Below are 21,641 nucleotides of genomic sequence, written 5' to 3'. Positions count from 1 at the left end.
TGCATATTGAACTCAATCAACACAGTGGATCTACAACAAGCTGCTTACGAGGTAAGATGTTTTTGAATTTCAAATTTCAATTTTGGATGAAGCCCCTACTGTTTATTTGAATACATTAGATGATTAGAGAAATTTTCATTATTCGAGGTAAAGAGATTTGAATCTGTTTATTCAAGATCATGTTAGTGACCAAGGTGATTTGATGTTATGATTGGACTTCTAGAACATGATGAGTTTAATCAATAACTCATTGACGAATATCCGAAATACATTTCATAGGTTCAATTGAAGGGAAATATAACATGGATCAGGAGTTGTGTCTTCACTGTGGATGAAGAAAAACTTGTCCTTAATAAGAGCTGTTTGCCTGAACTAGCCAAAACAAAACAAGGCAAAGAATCAGGTTGTATCTGCGCACGAATGGGCTCTCTTAGACACAAATCCCCTGTTGAAATCATTTAACTGTCATTGCAGTATTTTGTTATTACATTCCAGCAGCAAGATGCAATGGTTCTGAAATCCAACTCTGATAATTGGCTGCACTTAAAAACAAGTCCACAATCATCAATCAACCATCATTAAGATATACCATAAATTATTCAGTAGGCCGTAATGGACTTGGTTGCCAACCTTCCCCCCTTCCAGCTTGATTCTCTCATGCCTTCGAAAAAGCAGAGCCAGGAGGCAAAAGGAGTATCAGTGAATATCAGTGAATCCAATGGGAACAAGGTGAAAATCTTCCATTGAAATGTTTCTTCAAACATGTTATATAGATGGGTCTCATCTTTTTTCAGGTTCACCACAAAAACAATCTTTGTATGAAAAGCTTAGGCCAGCTGATAAATCCTTCCAGCAGACTTCAGCTCCTAAGTCTTAATTTAAAATAAATAAGACAAAGACAAAAGAACTGATATATGAAACCAAAATAAATATGGTTGTACTTTCCTTCCCGCTACAGATTTGACATAAGTAACTCACCTATTTATTTATTTCCTTAAAATGGAAGGGACTCTCTGAGGTCTTATGTTTCCTCCTCCTCCTCCTCCTCCTCCTTCTCAACCAATATCCTCTTGCATGCCTCATAGCACATGAATGAAATCCCAGCAGCAGGGACCAACTTCATGCAGCTTGGGCCCAAACCTTTATATAGACCTCCAATCCCTTCCTGTTTGAGTATGCTTGACAGAGCATGAAATACGTTCTTGTAGATCTGCCTGCCGCTTAGAGCCCCCACCTGCATTTGCTTGCGAGCTACCTCAAGTGGGAAAGTTGCACTGCTTGCAATTGCACCAGCTGCTGATCCAATTAGAAGGGTCTCAATGTTACCAATTTCCTCCTGCTTGAAGACCTTCCGGTAAGTTTTTCGTAGTGTATCATAAGCGAAGTAATTGCTAGCAGCGTAAGGGACCACTCCAATAAGACTTGGAGTGAGACCCCTGTATAGCTCTGCAGGTCCCTCCTCTCGCAAGATTTTCAGGAAAGCATCTAACAGGTTCTTATACACACCTCTCTGCAATTTGACCAAATTCACAAATAGAGGTAAAAAGGAATTTTAGACACGAAGAAAATATGAAGACAAACCTAAGAAGACAAAGAAGGTTGTGGTTTCATAATACCTGTATGGTTAGACGAGTCTTAATTAGCTCAAGAGGATAGGTACACAAGGTTGAGCTAACTCCTGCAACAGCTCCTGCAACCAATGAGGCTGGGATAGGGAGTATAGGCTGCTCTCCAGGTTTGGGCGTCAAGTTTTTCCTAACTGTATCATAAGCAAATAACTGCAGAATGGCATCATTAGCAAGAAATACAGCTACTGAAAGCAACTATTAGAATGAACTTTATGATAAATTAGTATGCCATTGAATCGTGAAGATGGGTTCAGAAAGTATGTCTTTAAAAGAACTAAGTTCTACTGTTCATGTAAAGATTTTGAATGGTTTCCTATGTTCCTTAATTTTCATAGAGCAATAAAATGTTAGCAGGAATGTGATTCTCCCCATCAGGCGAAGCACAATTGTTAAACACAGCATGTGCGTGTCTGTGAGAGAACTGGAAAAGCTTATAGAAAAAGCCACGAAAATTATGCAAATTTAAATACTTAATAACTCTCCACTAGATAGTAAAGCCATGTCAATCAAATTTGATTATTCCAAATAGCACACAGGCATCCAAAAATCCAACAGAATGAGATAATGATAAGAGGAAAAACTTGGTTTTATGCAAGAATGGAGGTGTCATAAACCCTTTCCTTTCCTGAAACCTAACCAATAACCTATTTTGTTGATCACCATTAACCAATACTTTCGAGTCACAAGACTCCACAGAAAGCTTAAACTTAACTCAACTAGGGACTGCATAACATCAAAGTTACCAACTTCCATGAATAAATTCCCCCCCCCCCCCCCCAAAACAAGAAATTTCCATTTAGTTCACTCATGGACCACTTATATAAGTGGGTCTATTTCCTCATTGCTACCAAGAAATCTTGAAAAACTAGAAGATTATCTCATTGATCCTTTCTATGGCAGTTTTTTTTTTTAATTGAATATTTAAGCTTTTAAAGACAGATTTATAGCACCAAATTAACCATTTAAATTAGGAGGAAAATATCCACAGGTATTAAAATACAGAGTTAGTGGGGCTGATGCAACAAGAGAAGACATGATTAAAGAACTTACTTGGAAAGGAAGGACAAAAGTACGTATAGGAGAACGGAAGATGCCTCATAATAAGATAAAAGGATTGAAAGAAACTCCAACAAGAACTTGAGAGTATTGGACGGCAACAGTAAGGAAACCTTGTGTTATAATTAATTTAGGGCAAGACATACATTTCATGATTTTAAATCTTGGCCATCTATTTGCCATTTTATTCCAACAAAACAACCAAAATTCAATTAGGTCAATCCTGATTACATGGAATTCGAATTAAAGTTGGTGAATAAAACAACATCAATCATTTACGTTATAAGAGAAGATGCAGGTAGCAGGAGGGAAAATGATAGACCAATAGCCGTCTACAACAGAAGGAGAGGATAGAGGAGTTTGTTATAATGCCGTAAGAGAAGTAAAGGGAGCTTGGCCAATCACTGAAACAAAAAATGTCAAATAGATTTAATGGAAGAAGGACTCAATAACGAAGAGAGAATTATAAGGGTGATATCTTAGTTGATGCAAATGGACAATTTGCAGAGTTCTGATCTAACAGCAGAACATCCAAAGAAGTGCTGAAGAAACAACTGATTCAATTCTAGAAGAGAAGTGCAATCATGTATTTTCAGGTTCACAGTAAAGGTAAGTCAATGAATGCTAATCCCCTTGATAACTGAAGGAAATACAGCCACAAATATTGATGTCATTGATAATTAATTAATAACTCTAAAAACTAAAATTAAAATATTAGAATCTGTAAAAATCAACCCACTTCAAAGAAGCAGAAAATAAATTTATCTATTTTGGGCCCCAATTTGAGTTGGGGAGAATGTTTGGCCACTTGGGTTCCCAACTCGCAATGGGAGGCAAACCAAGGAGGGACAGTGCTACAAATCTGATCAGTGTATAACATCATTATTAGTGATCATTTGGTTCATAAATGGGCCACCCAAGGGTGTGTAACCATGTATTACAACACTGGTGTTCTTTTTATTTATTTATTCATTTCGTGTTGGTGTAGCTGCATGCATGCCATGAGCATTAGGCTGTATGCGATGTTAAGATCCCCTCAAACATTACAATATTTATATTACAAACAGGTTTGAGAGTGTCAGAAATTAATCTCATTGGTAAGACTGCAAGGAAACTGACCACAAGAAGGTCAGAAAAAGAGAAACTGTAAGGCAACATTGTTATCCATTGGATCCCCTTGCCTTTTTAACCTCAAGAATGGGATTGCTCCCAAATTACAGGTGTTTTATTGGACATCCTTATGAATAAGATTCCACAAAAGGAAATGCCAACCTTTCTCCACATTCCATCATCATTCATAATCTTGTGAGACATTCATGTGAATCCAGCTCGAGATTTAGCATTGGATTAAAAGATGCTAATCAGAAACAACGATTAATTTTTTTTTTTTCCGTGAACCGTGAAAGGAACATAAAGGAACTGCAAATCTACTTTGAAGCAGTTAAACAACCATTTGATTGTGAACAAATAGGCAATATGCTCAAAAAACGAAGTAATAAGTAAATCCGAATCAGCAAGCAACATTGACATGTTTGAAAGCATCATTTGGGGGGGTGGGGGGGTCAATACTAATGAAAGTATACCCTGTAGATGATAAAATGTGTTAATAAAATGAGATATCATGTCCTAATAAAAGGAAGAGGAGCTTGGGTAAGGAACATGTCTCCTCTTTCAATTGAGTATTATACATAGCAGGACAGCAGATACTGCTTAGGAGCAAAAACTTAAAGAGAATCAGTAAGACAGACAGGCTTCTAGTTAACAGAAGGAACATCAGAGATATGCATCTGATTGTTGGGAGCAACAACTGGTCTAACTTTCTGGTTCTGTATTCTTCAAGTTCCATAAATGAGAAGAAACCAAGAATACTTAAAAGAAAATGGGAAAAGGAAACCAACAGAAAAGAAAATCAACCAACAACCAGAACAGAAAGAAACAAGCGCTTCAGTAATCCAATATCACGATCACCAAACAAATTACAAAAAGCTATCTAAATCAACACAAGTCATAATCAGCAAACCATCCAATAAATACTTATATACAATTAAAAAAGTTCATTACAAGTTTAGGGGCAAGGAAACCAACTAAGAAAGCAGTAGTTCACCAACCTCAATGGCCTTGCTTGGAGCAACCCGAATCACATTCACCAAATTACCCCTAAACAGGCCCTTCCATCCATCAGTGTTCATGATGGAATTGAAGACTTCAGTGGTTGAATGCCCACTGCTCCCCACCATTAGATGAGTCCTTATCGTCTCCAAAGGAGCAACCGCAGTCCTCGATACAGCACCAGCAATCGCTCCACTAATCAACCTCCTCAGGGAAGGATTCTTTATTTTCAACTTTAGCTTAAGACCTCCCTTATTCTTCTTCTTCTTCTTCAACCCTTCAAATGCCTCCTCAGCCTCACCCACCACCGATTCCGGCGGAATCCCCACAATCCTGAAACCAAATTCCGGTGACGACACATACTTCAGATACAAGTCTGTGTATGGAAGCTTCAAACCATTGTCTCTCGAATTCGGAGAATTCGGCGAAACACCAAAACCCATTCCCATCTGACCTACGCTGGCAAATAGGCCTCCTGGGTGAAAAGATCCCTCTTGGAGACCCCATTGGAAGCCCATCCCAGAACTGGAGAGGAACCCATCTCTTTTATCTTCTACGGCTTGCAATCTTAGTCCAGACATCGCTCCCAAACCAATAAACGAACCTCCTCTGAAGCTTTTTATGTCTCGAGAACCATTTTTCTCAAGGATTCAATTATTTTGGACGGCGGTGAGCGAAATGGTTGGCCTAAGAACAGATGGGTTTCTCCAAAACTTCATCTTATAGAAGAAAATACAGATTCTTCTGCTTAGAAGGAGAAACCGAGTGTGGGTATCTGAGATATTCGATTATAAAGGAAGAATAGAAGGACGGAGGATTCTAGAGGGAAAAGGGTGAGGACTGCTACCCTTGGAAGGAAGAGGAGGAGCTGTTAATGAAATCTCTCTCTATATATTGTATCCTACGGTTCGCTTCTTAATGGGTTCTCTATTTCTGCGGGATTCCGTTGGAGAAAGATTTGCGTTACTGTGCAACTTGAGATTCCCTAAGAAGGCAAGTGGTAGGTGCAAAGAGAATCCAACAACACATGGGCAGCAAAAAAGCATCTTCGAGAGCTCAATTGTCGATACGCTAATGCGTTCAAAACTCTGAAAATCTGAAAAAATACTCCTAGGAATTTTGAATACTTTAAGAAAAGGAAAATATTGAGAAGCTACAGTTCATGTTCTCCACATTTGGGTTTACAGTGTTTATCAACCCAAAAGAAGAAAGATAAAGAAATGGAGTCCACATCCCGTGTAGTGAGTCGTGAGGTACGATGAATATCGAATAACTAAGAGCATCGAAACACATATTTCAAGAGGCTCCTAACCATCCGATGCTCACTACATCAATGCAGCGGTTACAAACAATTTTTGCACCTAAGGGTTCATCTCTCATTATAAAAGCAGAAATATTATTGCAAAATTTAGATATTAGCCTGAATTATTACATCAACGATGGAAAAGACTCGAACCAAACAATTTGATAAGACTGAATCTTGATGGCATAAAGTTGAGGAAAGAGTTCATGAAAATATTTTTGAGATTTGGTTTCAAAATTTCTATTCATAGATTAAATCCCGAAAAATCCATTGTATTAAGACATTGCAAATCGAGTAAGAGTGTAAGACACCATAACAAGTCTAGCAAAAAAAAAAAAAAAAAAAAAAAAAGTAAGACACCACCATAACGAGCTAGTTAATCTTTAATTTGCCACCATCTGTTCTACTTTATTGAAATAATTGATCCATAAAAACTTTATTCTGCCAAACCATTCGACTTAGGTTGGTTGGTCTGCGAAAATTCACCCAAAACAAGGTTGGGGAGGGGGATGAAAAAAAAAATAATGTTATTATTTTTACCCTGCTCACTTCATAAGAAATATATTTTTTTTTTTTTTGGTAAAAAAGAAAATTGTCTGATTATGTGGTTCCTACACCTAGACATAAATGCACACATAATTATCACCGAAATTAAAAATCTCATGTATGTTAATGCCAATGCATGCGGTCTCATTGGCCATGTGCTAGTGCAAGGGTCACACTATATGATTGCAATCTTTTTCCTATTTATTTTAATTCAAAATTCTATAAATATTATCATTAACTTTTTATGTATTTTTTTTTATTAAATCTATATGGGTAATGAAATAGAGAAAATAATTGGAATTGCAACATAAAAATTAAATTTTATGTTTTTTTTTTTTTTAATCTAAACTATATGTTCCTACTCAAAGTTGGGAGGGTGTATAGTGATGAGAAAAGTATTGATACACATATATCAACATACAAGAAATGCATATTAATACACTTAAGGGTATTTGATTGAATTAGATTTTAAATTTGATACATGACTTACCTAAACCATGTCCTCTCAATCCTATGGTTGGAATGAAGACATCATTTGTCCATGTGAAAAAATATGTGTCTTGTAATATTTAAAAGTAATAATCCATTGTGACAATAATATCTTACCTATTATTTATTTTCTCGTCAAAATTCAATACTAATAATAAGAAACTTGACATCCAATTTTATTAGGGTAGTTTTTTATTTGGTTTTTGAAAATTATGGCAGGGGTAACTTCATCACAATAGTTTTTTTTTTTTTTTTTTTTTTGAGAGAATAAAAAAATGCTTGAAATAGAAAAACACAATAGACAGGGAAATTTTCATATCTGAACAAGTGATTTTGATAAATGTTACAGAAAGAAATCGACCCGAATGACATGGGTCCCCTATCACATGGATCCATCGATGTTTATCAAACTCAACCACATCGAAAGATATTAAGATTATTTTGTGAGATGATGTCAACTTCCAGACGTTCGTGGCACTTATATATTTTCTTTTTATTTATATCCATTACCACATTAGATGGATTTGGATAAAATTGATATTTGCTTTGGTCTTTTGATGGGTCTTTGGTCCCTCATATACTTGAGTAAGAGTGTGCTTCAATCCTAGAAGATGGATGGGATTGACCCACTACTGGACATATGAGATCAATTTCCCAGTTAAACTTTCTTACCTCATACTCCTCAACAAACAAACAGGCGGACTAATGACTTGGAGAGATTGGAAAGAGATAAAATGCAACGTCAAGAGAGAGAAAGTGAGAGGTCCTCTCGCCATATTTGACCACATGCCCTTGAAATTACATTTTTTTTTTTGGCTTTTAAAGCAATGGAATATCCATCAATCTATCAAGAATGTGAGTTTTCTTCACTTTTTGTGTGGACTTTGATATTTTCTTTGGGTAAAATATTATATGTACACGCTGTCAGTTTTGAATTTCCCTTTTACATCTTGTCTCTGCTCTATATTCCTTATTCCTTCCTTTTTAGGAACCATGTTCTCGACTCTATTAGCTGCACTTTGGAAGGGCAGGCAACATTGGCGGCGTGGTGATGCACTTCCCATTTCTTTTTTGAAGTTTTTGTGTCTGGTTCTTCAACTTTGAAGATGAGCAGACCAAAGTCAATTGCTTCCTTTTTCAATTAGTAGTTGTGACTAGTCTCATTCACCATATAATCAAAAGACTTAAGTGTTGGAAATTTTTAAAAAATAAGGAATGAAAAAGAAAAACTTATCTTTGATGTAAATAGCCAGCAAAGGATGTTGACATAAACATCATAAAGGACAAAATGAACCTGAAAAATGAGTGGAAAACTTAAAGAAAATAATAACTAAGGCAGAGTTTTGCCCTTGACCACTCTTCTTAAGATCATAGATGCCTCTTCAGGGTGAAAGTTGGGTCTTGACGGCTTGAACCTCCCTTTGACTTGTCTTGAACCCGCATAGGGTTAGGTTCAAAAATTTTGGCCATGAATGTTTGTATGGCCCTAAAATTTTTTGCCCAGGTAAGGATTGATGTCAATGGCACGCCTTGAGGTCAATCGTGATTTTTTACTTTAATTTATTAAGTGTTAAATGGTCAGTTTTTTAAGTTTGACAATCATTATCCACCATAATTGTATAAACTACTTCAATTTCTTAACTATGATGTTTTTTAGATTTAATTTTTATTTTACTTTTCAATTCCAAGGGATTTAAATACATAGTCAAATGAATTTTTAGTTATTTCTTATTTTGTGGGGTTAGGGGTCAGGGGTCAGGGGTCAAGGTCAGAATATACATGACCCTTGATGACAAATCAGAGTCAGGATATACCCGACCTGGATGGCAAACCAGTATCAAGACAATCAGACCCAACCTTATCCAATTAGAGCCAATATGGGTGGGTCTAGGCTAGGCGCTGCAAGGTTAGGATTGGATTGAAGTTTTTAGACCTTAAGTCTGTGTTTAGGTCAGGTTTGGACCCAACTAATAGAACAAAAGATTGGGTTAACTTTTTAAGAAGCCCAACCCAACCCAACCCAACCCGGCCCTATTGCAGTCCTATTACCTCCTATGTGCAACGAATTTAATATAGATCAGCTATCCTTTGAGAGAAAACGGTCCTCCATGCGTGTGAAAGTTAGAGAGAGAGAGAGAGAGAGAAGAAAAAGAAAAAAAAAGCTTGGAGCATGCATTTGGAATTTGGATAAGCCGTCGTTCTTGAAAGTGAGCTAAAGATTTTCTATAGATCTTAATAGAAAGTGAGATGGGGAAAAGCTAGGCTTTGACAGGAATTTCCCTTTTTATGTTCAGAAAAAGCAACAACTTGGGCAATGGCGGTATATACTAATATAGGTAGGGTATGATATCATCATTGTTTAAAAATTGTATATGATGGTGTCTTTGTTTCAAGTTTGAGAATTAATGCATGAAATATCGGTCGGCCGCATCTGTCATTATATTTTTACTTATTGGCGGCCATGAATCAGTGCATTAGAGACACTTCTATTGACTTATTCCAATGGTTTGATCAGTTCTTCGATAAGATGGCTTTGGTGCTTACATGGGAATTGAAGAACAAAGATTTTGCTTAAAACAGAGAGACTCACAGTCACAGACATTATGTGTTTGATCTTCAGGTTCAACTGTTTATCATAGAAAAAAAAAAAAAAAAAAAAAGGCAGATTCAAGTAATTTGATGATGAGGGATAATATTATCATCATCAACTCGATAGGACTTCGTCAATGCATGCAGTTGTGAGGTCAGTATAGATCTACAGAACTAATTAGGTCAAAAGTCTAGATACCTATCGTTAGTAAAAATATAAAAGATGAGGGATAATGTGATATCATCAATTCGTTTTGATCCATGGGAGTCCATGGTAATGTTATGTCACTGCAAGGCGGCTTAGATTTCAAATTCCTTTAAAATTCAATACATTCAATGGTGTGGTAAACCATCTCTCTCTCTCTCCCTCTCTCCCTAGACCAAAACATTGAGTCTGGTAATAGACAAGACCAAGAGCAAGATCGATTGATATTCATTCCATTTAGCAACACTAATGGTGGATTGTCTCTAGTTTCCTATGTTGGAAAATTGGTTTATAAAATAAGTTTCAAAATACTTTTTTTTTTTTTTTTTTTGAAATTTGTATTTTCTATGTTTTTTCTCTCTCTAGCTTTAAGGTTTTGGAATTATTTTTGAGAAAGGCTTTTTGTATAGAATTTTTTTTTTTGTAGAAAAAAAAAGGGTGCTCCATGATAGTGATCATAGCCCCCATATGGCAAACAGCGCTTCCACAAGACCAATGGGCGATAGTTGAACCCACAACTAGCCGACTCGAGTAATGATAGGTTGAGGGCATTTTCACCACTAGGCTACCAACCCCATTGGTAAGAAGTCTAAGGTAAAGTTCCATAAAAAGAGGTATCTCTCTTCCCTCATATCCAAGATTGGCCTGGGATACTTTTCACATGTGTACACAGTGAAAAAAAAAAGAAGAAAGGGGAATTTACTATCACTCCTCTATACTTGGCCTATATTTACTAAAACTCCCATATTTTTTACATTTTTATTGATACTCCCCTTTTTTTTTTTTTTTTACATCTCTTTCTCCCCTGCTCCTTTTAAATACATAGGGTCCGTTTGATAACGTTTTTGTCGTTTCTGTTTCAAGAAACGGTAGAAACATAAATTCTCGTTTCTAGAAACAGAAACGGAATTGAAGGTGTTTGATAAGTCATGTTTTTAGAAGTCGATGGTAACCAGTGAAAGAATTGCCACAAGTCGTTTCCAGAAACGGCGAAACAAGCCTAGGTCGTTTCTTGAATCATAAATAAGTAAAAATTTCTATTTCTATTTCTAAAAATAAGTGAAGCGGAACAGTTTTATCAAACGCTTTTTGCTCCGTTTCTGTTGTTTCTGGAAACAGAAACGACAGAAACGCATTTCTTGAAACGTTATCAAACGGGCCCCTAGATTACCCTTTATTTTCGCTTGTAACCTATTACATTTTTTTCAAATTGATTGGTTAAAACATGATTTGAACTAAATCACTTATAAGTTTTGTCTCATCCAATCATCAAGGATATTGACATAGATGATGTGTTCTTAAAGATATTATCTATTTATTTATTATTATTATTATTTTATCTCATCCATCATCACAAATTTAGCAATCTATTTTTTTATCAGTATTAGATTGGTATCTGTCTCAGCCAATCAAAGGATTAAAAAATTAAAAAAACGTGGTACCCAATTGGAACATATGATAACGATATAGATATAGATACAAAATTATTCTTTTTTGGATTTACAATATTCTTGATGATTGGATGAGACAAACTTGTTAGTGGTTTGGTTCAAACCATGTTTTGAACCAATCAATTTGAAAAAAAAATGTAATAGGTTACAAGTGAAAATTAAGGGTAATCTGGGTGTTTAAAAAGAATAGGGGAGAAAGAGATGTAAAAATCAAAAGGCATGGGAGTATCAGTAAAAAAGTAAAAAGTAGGGGAATTTTAGTAAATATAGACCAAGTGTAAGGGAGTGATGGTAAATTCAAAAAAAAAAAAAAGGTAAAAGTTCCATGTCCGAGATTGGTTATTTTCAAAAGGACACCTCTGGGGTTGCCTCAAAAGGGAGATTTGGAGTTTGTACCTCTATAAATAGATAGAGGTAATCTTTGGACTTTCAAAAATGATTCTCTAGTGTTATTTTCTCATAAAAACTCTCTTTATTTGGTTTGAATTCTCTCATAAAACTTTGAATTCAATTTTTGGGTTCTATAAACTATTCACTTTGTTTGTGTTTTAGTTTGATCACTACATTGTAAAACTCGAAGGGGTTTGCATTAAGGAAATGCATCACGCCACCACATACTATTGCGAAAAGTCATAAACCTATTGTATCTTGGAGGCAAATTTGCATACACCTGATTGCATCAATAGGGGGTAGTTTATAGTCTTAAGGAAAGTATCCATTGATACACCTTAGCCTTCATCATTGTAGTTTGGGTGTTCAGAATTTTGGAGGAGACAATTTTTTTAAGTATAGATACGTTATACATTTCTCAACGGTCTTTCTATATTCCACTTTCTTAACAATCTACTTGCAGGAAAAGAAGAAAACAAGTTGAGTTCCTCTGCACGTATGGTAAGAGGCTGCCAATTATCCTTTCACTATCATTTAAGGTGCATCATTTGACTGTATGTACATGTACAGGACCTAAATTCGAAGAAAATTACAATTACTGTTGTCAATATCAATAAGGAAAGAAGTAGGTATAGTTCTCAAGTCAATTCTTAGCTAAAAGTTGGACATGGATCCTTTGAAGAACAAATCCAAGGGCTAGGAGCACCTGGGGCTACGTGTCTGAGGGCTCCGACCCTTGGGTACAGAGGACCCCGATCCCTAAAAGTAGGTTGGAGCTAAGGCCATATCAACCTTCACCCATAGAAAGTACAAGTGCGAAAAAAAAAAAAAAAAAAAGGGTGCGAATACAGGCATATTAAATGGACTAAACATTAATAATACTTTACCAATAAATAATACATTTTTTTAAATTCAGCACAAAAGAGCATGTTTAGTATTGTAATAACACTATGCTTTTAATACATATTTACTAAGGTCCCTCTGTAAGAATATGAAGTAAAAATATGAGCATATATTCATGATGTAACATCTAATAAAAAGAATGATAATACGTAGCCTATGATTTTATCAAAAGGAAGCATCACAACTAAAATGAACACAATAAAATGGTCGATATCTAATCCCCTACCATATCCCATAAGATTATCATAAAATTTGTCAATGCATCAATGACATATCATCTCATCAAACATAAAAATTAATGTATCAATCTGTTATAGAAACGTGAAAATCCTACAAAATATTAGTCATAGAAAACAAAAAGTTATATATAAAAACTTTAATATGCAAGAAAGTGACTATTGTCTCCATATACCTGAAAGAGAGAGAGAGAGAGAGAGAGGGGGGGGGGGGGGCTTATATTTTTTACTTGGGCAATTAGTCAGCTGCTGATTGTAGTGAAAGGCAGGTCGGTTTAGAGGAATGTAAGAAGGGTTTGCAGTGCCTTAGGAATGAAAGGATGAAGGGTTAAGGATTTTTGGATCGTACTCCTATGTAGCGTTACAGGGTGTGTAATAGACATCCAATGACCATGAACGCTCAGACACTCAGTCCAAGGCATTTCTGATCGTTAGATGTGCACTACAAGGCATGTAACGCTATAAAAGATCTCAATCTAGGATTTTTAGTACTTGGGTTATGAATAAAAGATTGGGCCACAGCCCACAGGGTTTTTGATAATTTTATTTTTTACATTTTAAACTGTAAAAGTATATATTTTAGGCATTTAATAAGGGATGGTGTAAAATGTGTACCATCTTTTTTACTCTTTGGAAATATGCAAATAAATACAATATTTTATCTAAAAACATTAGGGGTGTGTATAATTCACATATTAAACACAAATTCACTAACCATGCCTTCACCATTCTTTACAAAACTTGTAGTTAAAAAAAATTCTTTTACAAACTGATGTTGAATTAACCCCATGTGCCTGGTACAAGATTCTTTATTTGTTATTTTTTCTTGTTGCCATCTTAGCTATTATCCCATTAATAATAGGAAAAAAGAAGCCTAAAACCTCTAATGATGCTTCGGTGTAGATTTCAATTGGCCCCCACACTGGTGTAGGGGTCACACTTCCTTTTAGGAAGCCTCTCCCTTGATCAAAATATGAGAGCTTTCTGTCCAGGATCACTGCCCTTACGCCAGCACAGGGGTGGGAGTGCATACAATAGGGGAGGAATTTAGGACTCTCATTGAGGGTAAAGTGATCATTTCGCACCATCTTGAGTCTAACCTCGGCGCAAAGCTTCATACTCCCTGACTGTCTTTTTTCCCCAATAATATATTGCTTCAATCCAACAATGTGATCATATAATCATAATTGGTGTCTACAAAAACCATCCCTTGTAGCCATGGTAAAAGCTTCAGTTGGCAGGATCAAGACATTGGTTAACCCTGCAAAAGTTGCTCTTACATTGGGTTAAAACCTTTCTATGCCTTCAATGCAAGCCCCATTTATAGGCAGGTTTTCTTTTTATGGTATGCCAAAGAGAAAATTTCTTAATCCATAGATTCTGATTGTAGAATGAAACTCCCGAAATAGTGCCAAGGGTATGATGCAGGAAATAATGACACCCCAATGGCTAGATTCTTTTCAACCAAAAATAAAAGTTAAAACATTAAAATGGAATAATAGAACAAAAAAAAACAAAAAAACAAAACTTAGCCAACTTTGTACTAAACAGGTTACAACCCTTTTTTTTTGTTGGAACTCAAAAAGCTCTGCAAACCTACCTTACACATTATCCATACAAGTTCACTTTCATTTTGTCTGTCCCTTCTTTGATGATCCCTTCTTTGATGGTCCCTTCTTTGAAAATCCTTTGTCTGATGATTTTTTATTGAAGTTCTTTTTTGGCTTCAATTTGTCTGACATCGAAGAAGACTTCCCTCGCTGATTCCTTTTCTCTTTCCTCACATTGAACATCGTTACAGCCTATTTCCACACAAAATTTACAGATAAGCTAAACCAATAACATCGCAAAGGATGCAATTAAGGGGTAAGGGATTTTTTTTAGGCACCAAAGCTTGGCTGAGCTAACTTGCTGCCTCACCTTATCAACATCAAGTATTTCATGAGAGTGCTTGGCGATTAGCTTGTTGAGGACCTTTTCCGTTTGCTGCTTCTCTTGTGAACCCATTCCTGATCCTTCAACTACGGGGAGGAACTATAGCAAAATAAAGGAGACAAATAAATTATGTATTCACAAGGCATAAAAACAGTCAGCATGGAGAGTGAATTCTGAATGTGCCAACAAACCTTGCGATACTTTCCAGGATGTTTTGCTGATTTCTCTCCTGGAAGTTTCTTGTCAAACTTCCCACCACTAGCTGTTGCAGTGGCAGCCATTCCAGCCACATTCTCCAGCTCATCTTTACTGACTTTCTTTGGTGCACTTTGGGTTCCTGTTATGGGCAGTGCGGTGGCAGCTAGTTGAATATGGCTGCCAGAAATGCTGTGTCAGATCTTTTTAAAATTCAGAAAAATAAAGGATACTACTGTCACATATTGCTAATGTGTACATAGTTTTGGTTCTAACAATGCAATCAGTTGAATTCTATTAAACAGTAAAAATATAAAGATATTGAAAGGGGATGGGACCATTAAAGGTCAATTTGTTCCACAGTTATCTTGTCAGTGGAACAATAACTGAATGATAAACACCATATAAGTTGTAATTCAATGTATTACAACTGAATGAAAACACACAATCTACCATTTGCACTCAACTATGCGTACTAGGTAGTTGCACTAAATGCATGAGGACATGGTTCTGAATCCATACTGGTTCAAAATCTGATTATACAAAATTCAAATCAAAGTTTCCTAATTCTCTAAAATACCAGTAAATATGAATGTGTTCAGCACAAAAAGTGGTCAAATGCGGGAGTTGGCATACTGTGAGCCCCACCCCCCCAAAAAAAAATCGGGGTCGATTGAGCTGAAAAATTAATACAATAATTATGAGTCGAATGTACTGATTAAAAACTGAGAAAGAGGGTATTTGAAGCATGGATTTTAGGTAAATACATTAGAATGCAAATGATACAGAACATTCCTATTCTTTTTCTCTTTAATATGTATTTATGTAATGTTACAAGACGAAGGTTTAAGGACAGACCTAGGCAAGGCACCAACTTTTGCAGCTTTTTTCAAATTCCCCAACCGGTTCTTTTCTTGCTTCTCAACTCGATTCTTCTTTTCTACCCGTCTCTTGGCAAATGGATCCTCTCCTGGCTCTGCGGAGGAAGTGAGTCAGAACATAAACAGATTAACCACCTTCAGACAGTATCCAGTGGAACTGTTTTAAAACTTCCAAGACAATAATACAGTTAAGATCTCAATTCCATTATGAAATTGTTTGTAACACACCTCAAAATAATAAGTTCTCCCAAATCATGATATAAAAACATAAAGCAGCTTCCGAAACATATGTGATAATGCAGAACCATTAGAACACATTGTCTATCAACTCAGAAATTCAGCGTGGTTAGCAGTATATAACCCACCCAAAGATAAAAAGGAAAACAAAAATCAGCAACGTTAACAATTGAAGGATTTTGACTCTTGCAACTAAAGAAAGGATGAAGTTATAAAAGCATAGTCTTGCTTGGGCCAAGAAGTTTCTAAACAATGGTTGAAATTGAAACATGCACAAAGATCATCAGACATAATAATCCTTTCAATGCAGCCTTGACATTCCATTCTCTCAATGGATATGAGGTGTTCTGATTCCTTTTATTTTCCTTCCCATACAAGATATCTTCTGATAGTGCAATCCTGCCTACGGGAGACTTTATACACTGACAAAAACATACTAAAAGCATCTACAATATTTTTCATATATTCTAGAGGCAAGACAGCATCTATTATGCATATGGTTTTCTCAGTGTGTAACCTATCATGCAAAATAGAAAAGTTCCTCATTTGCCTTTTCTTAAGGAAAAAGAGTGCAGATTTATTTCATACTTATGAGATTTGATGCATACAATTGAGCCAACAAAGTACACTTTCACCAATCCAACAGTTATAGTTGATTTTACGTTTCTTATTTATTTTCTAATTGCTTTTCAAAAAAAAAAAAAAAAAGAGTAGAAAATAAGACAAATCTCCCAAAATTTGAGTTTGTCGTATAGTCACACAAGGGAAGGGCAAGTTCAATCATTTACCATCAGTCATCTTGGCCTCAATGATGGGCACATCCTTGTCATCATCAACACGATCATAGCCATGGCGCCGCTTCCAAGTACCGGTTTGTTCATCAAACACAATCTTGTCTTTCTTGTGCTTCTTTATACCTGCAAAACATTCCAAACCAAATATCATCAAGCACCAAAATCTGTTTGAAAAGAAGCCAGAGACTAGAGATCCTCTTTAAACTATATAGCTTAAAAAGAAGCAACCTATTTTATAACGAAAAATATTAATAGCATATATAGCACAACAGCGAATAGTTCAGATGACTAACCTTTCATTTTGGCAAACAGTTCCCACTTCGTAAGTGGCTGAGGTTTTGGAAGCTGGAAAAAAAATCAGGAAAGTTGATATGAGCAACATGAATTCATGCCTAGCATAAAGAATTTGAATTATTACAGGAGTAAATCAAACTCATAGTGAAAACTCAAAAGATGAACAGAAACAGAGGTACAGGAACTGAGCATGTGCAGAAGCCATACTTTAGGACTTATGATTTATAGGTTATATTACAGGACCCAGGACAGGTTGAAGAAATGGTCACGATTGATTAGATTCCTGGAACTGTTTAAAAAATGAAGAAGAAATTTCACTCACTATCAGTTTCAAGGAGATTGAGTTGACAAAAAGGCTTACATGCTTTTCCCTAGGTAATCTTGTTGTTGGTGGAGGTAGTTGTACAATAGGCCCATCTCTGTCTTCTGTTGAAGGTAAGTTGAAAAGAACATCCGCAATTGCTTGGACAAGCTCCGTGCCTTTCTGGAGGCATTCTGTAACTAGTTGTTCCCTAGATAAACTCAAAAGATCACAATAAGTTCCTTCGTGTCCTGACAAGTAACACAAAACAACAGAAAAGCTAAAAATATTTTGGCTGTCACAAAAACCCTTTTTTCAGCATGACTTGGGTGTTTCCTAATCAGGCTAAGAAATATTTGCTGAGTTATTTGCTTGAAGAGAGACGGTAGATTACTAAAGCAACCATTTTCAATTTAGTTTCAGAAGATCAACCGTGCTTATCATAGTTTTCAAGGCACCGCCTACACGACAAGGTGCTTTTGGATACCACAGGAGTGTTGTCGCCTTTCTGTATGCACAAAAAGAGACCACATTGGTTGCCTAGGCATCACCTTGGACACCTTGGCCTGCCTTATGACAGAGGCACAAGCTTTGTGAGGGTCTGCTTGTTTTTATAATTTTCTTTTCATGTTATACAAAGTTCATTTTTCTGACTATTTTATTGGCTTGTGTACATAGTTTTGGTGCAATGATATGCATGGAATCATGTATATGAAAAAAAAAAAAAGAGAAAGTAAAGAAGGTGGGGAAGAGTGGGTTGAATCAATAGTGAAACCCTCAACCCTCCCGTGAGTTTCCTCCTCCCTCTCCTGTGTTTATTTTTATTCTTCTTCTTCTCCATCTCTGTTTTTGTTTCTGTTTCTGTTCCTGTCAATTCATCTTCTTTTCTGTTTCTGTTTCTACTTCTGTTTATGTTCCTTCTTCTTCTTCTCCTCTGTCTCTGCTTCTGTTGTCTGTTGCTGTTTCTCTGTCCCTGCTGTGTTTCTGTTTTGTTCCAGTTCATTCTTCTGCTCTGTCTCTCTTCCTGTTTGTGTTCCTTCTTTTTCTTCTTCTTCTTCTCTATTGCCATTTGATGTTCCTGTTCCTTCTCTCTTTTTTTTCCCCTTCTCTGTCTCTATTTCTGTTGTTGATCCTGTTTCTCAGGCCTAGGCAGTAATCTGGCCAGCATACTGGGTCGCATTTTCGCCTTGACAACTATGCTTATTATCCTAGATTGATTTTTCTAGTACCTAAAAATTACAAGAAATTGACAACTAGAATAACACATAACAAGTGAGGGTTTTGTTCTTCACTATAGTCCTCAAGGAGTACAAGCTTCATGTGGGTCACATCCTTTAGCACCAACAATCACAACATTATGACTATTCCTTGCTTCTTAAGTATTTCAAGTAACCCTAGAACATCTCACTAGCCTGCATTCAGCACCAGACAGCATACAGATCTTCTCATAAGAAGCTTTTGCTCAACAGGCGAACTTCCCTTCCCAGCTTAGGAGCTAGAGGGGTTTTTCCCCAGAGAGAACTTCTGTTCTGATAATCAAATAGGTTGCTAACTAGTTATTTCTATTGAAATACTGATTCAAATTTTATTTGACCTTACACAGTTGTTAGCAGTAATTCTCTACTGGTGGTTAAGTTTGGCTTCTACAACTGAACAAATGCCAGACACGAAGAACCTAAAACCCAAAACAGAACCTCCAGCATGAAGATCACATAAGAAACCAACCGAACCACATGAAGATAATTGTCTAAAAAATTGGGAAAAGGGAAGAACTTTATGCAGATATTTCTGAAACAGACCTCCAAACAGCAGTTAAAACCTAGAAATAATCCAAGACTAAATCATAGATCCAACAGAAGATAAGCTTGGCAATGGAGAAACCCTAACCTGTCAGAGGGAAGAGAAGAGAAGCTGAGATGAGGATCAAACGCCATCAGATTCCCAAGGTCAATCTCGTACTTCTGGGCTTCCGTCTCCATGGCTTGCAAGCTCTTACTCGGCCGCTGCAGTCGAATCTTAGAAAGGCTAGACTCAAGACTGCTCTAAACTATCGCAAAGATTGTGTTATATGGGTTCCGAAATAAATCACAGATGACCAGTTGCTAAAACTGCGCCCAAGCAGAAAAAGCAGCACCAGCGTGTACGTTCAGAGACGATCCGAACCCTAATCGATGACATATTGATATAATTGGTCACTGCCGATTCCAATTTAAATCAGTTAGGAATCGGCTCAAATCGGTTGGAAAGAAAAACCCTAGAATACATGGTTTGAGACTTTGAGACTTTGAGACTTTGAGCGATGAAACACGGCTGGGTTTCTTAAAACCCCAACTCAGCCCTAAGTTATCAAAACTCAACTCAAACCCAACCAAATCTTGCTCGGTTCATGCTCAGGCCCAACCCTATAGGGTTCAGTGGTGCGTCGGGTTGACTATAGCTGGTTTTGTATTGTTTTTTGTTATTTTTTTCCCCTAAGAATGGTCACAAATGTTATGCCTATAGTTACCAAAAGGGGGGTGGAAAAATGTTAAGACTATGGCTAACCCTTTTCCACCCCTAATACATAAATTTGCAAAAAGCAAGGTTCTCAATTCTGTTATAAGAATTAAAAAGACATTTTAATCGTCTGGCATCACCACATCTCCCATAAACTGAATAGGCCAAATTTTGGCCCAATTTATCATGATTGCTACTATATCTATAGTTCATATATATATACATATATATATATATATATATGTATGATGGGAGACACAAAAGGGGAGAAATAGTTTAGCCATTTGGTCAGCTTAGCTCAACAGGTAAGAGTATGTGGCTTCTGTAACACATGATGTGTGCCTAGGAGAAAGGGGAACACTATTACTAAACTGAATAATAGATCAAGGTTAAAACCAGGCCGGGTTAGCCTGTGCCTAGGTCTCAACCCAGGCCAGCCCAATCCTGGTCAGGGTTGGATCGGGTTGGGCTAGGTTGACCCTCATAACCGGGTTAGATAGGGTTCAAGTTTAGGGCGGGTTATTCGGGACGTCAGGGCCAAACTTATACCTCTACTTTGAGGTATCAGGTATGGACGATTCATAATACTATGCTCGATGACTGCCGATTTCAGACACCGATACCAAACATCGCTAGAAGGTATACTAGACTTCCCATTGAAACCCTAAAAATGATGGTGAAATTCCCATGGTATGGTGGACCAAACTTCATGATTTATTGCATTCCACTATAAAAGCTATTGTATTTAATAATGAATTGAAAATGATTTGATTTGCCTCTTAAAGGAGGGGGATGGGAACATTTCCCACTTGTAGTAGCATCACATACACATTAGGGTGTAAGTCACTTTCAAAGGATCAAAGAAATATGTGAGAAGGTGCATTTTGGTCTCATGGGACCCATTTTCATATAGATTTTACCATTTATTCATGATTTTCATATGATTTAAAAGTGCTTGAATTCGGAAAGAAGAACTAAATAAAAGAAGGGTCCATTTGATACCATTTTTGGAAAACCGCTTTTTTATGCCGAGAAACAAAAAAACACCCAAAATTCTATTTGACAAATCTGATCCATTTCACCCGGCTCTTAAAACATAAATTGAAATTTTTGTCAATTTTTTTTTTTTTTTAAGAAACAGGCCCTACTTCTTTTTCTATTGATTGAAGCAAGTGGAAAGAAAAGAAGGGGAGAGAGGCCCCATGGAAATACTCAACCAAAACGCTCTTTTGAAAACTCTACTTGCAAGACAGAGTTTAAATGGCCGTCTCTCCAATATCGCAAGCTCCTCCCATCTTCTTGTGAAACCGTCCACCCAAGGTCACTGCAACTTCTTGAGAAGTGCAAGATCCATCGAAGGTCGTTGGACAAGTGAGGAAAGCTTCATCGCTGCAAACCGATGTTACTGGAAATGTTTCTAGAAATAGGTTTGTCGAACGCTTCTTTCACCTCAAAGAAGTGTTACAGAAATGCAAAAAATCTGTTTCTGTTGTTTCTTGGTACATAAACAGCAAAAACGTTATCAAACAAACCCGAAGAATTCTAAGGAGAAGTTAAAGCTTCCAAAATATTTTAGAAGTCCAAAAGGCTAAGGCAACAAGCC

At 36.5% G+C, this 21,641-nt stretch overlaps 2 protein-coding genes across 2 annotated transcripts; both read right to left on the bottom strand.

The window, feature by feature from the left end:
* Positions 1 to 721: 721 nt before the first annotated feature.
* On the bottom strand, positions 722 to 5,986 carry LOC122077442 (adenine nucleotide transporter BT1, chloroplastic/mitochondrial-like). The gene is made up of 3 exons (XM_042643391.1): positions 4,793 to 5,986; positions 1,617 to 1,778; positions 722 to 1,510 (listed from the first exon to the last, which is right to left on the bottom strand). Exons 1-3 carry the CDS (start codon positions 5,372 to 5,374, stop codon positions 1,022 to 1,024), a joined length of 1,233 nt encoding a protein of 410 aa, XP_042499325.1. The 5' UTR covers positions 5,375 to 5,986; the 3' UTR covers positions 722 to 1,021.
* An 8,354-nt stretch (positions 5,987 to 14,340) lies between these two features.
* LOC122075474 (ribosome biogenesis regulatory protein homolog) lies at positions 14,341 to 19,706 on the bottom strand. Its single transcript, XM_042640509.1, has 8 exons — positions 19,430 to 19,706; positions 17,603 to 17,753; positions 17,241 to 17,292; positions 16,942 to 17,070; positions 15,894 to 16,011; positions 15,032 to 15,215; positions 14,826 to 14,939; positions 14,341 to 14,707 (listed from the first exon to the last, which is right to left on the bottom strand). Exons 1-8 carry the CDS (start codon positions 19,519 to 19,521, stop codon positions 14,534 to 14,536), a joined length of 1,014 nt encoding a protein of 337 aa, XP_042496443.1. The 5' UTR covers positions 19,522 to 19,706; the 3' UTR covers positions 14,341 to 14,533.
* Between the last annotated feature and the right edge of the window lie 1,935 nt (positions 19,707 to 21,641).

This window comes from Macadamia integrifolia, chromosome 4 (genome assembly GCF_013358625.1).
Source record: "Macadamia integrifolia cultivar HAES 741 chromosome 4, SCU_Mint_v3, whole genome shotgun sequence".
In the NCBI taxonomy this organism is placed as follows: Eukaryota; Viridiplantae; Streptophyta; class Magnoliopsida; order Proteales; family Proteaceae; genus Macadamia; species Macadamia integrifolia.
This window is presented reverse-complemented; position numbering and strand designations above follow the sequence as displayed.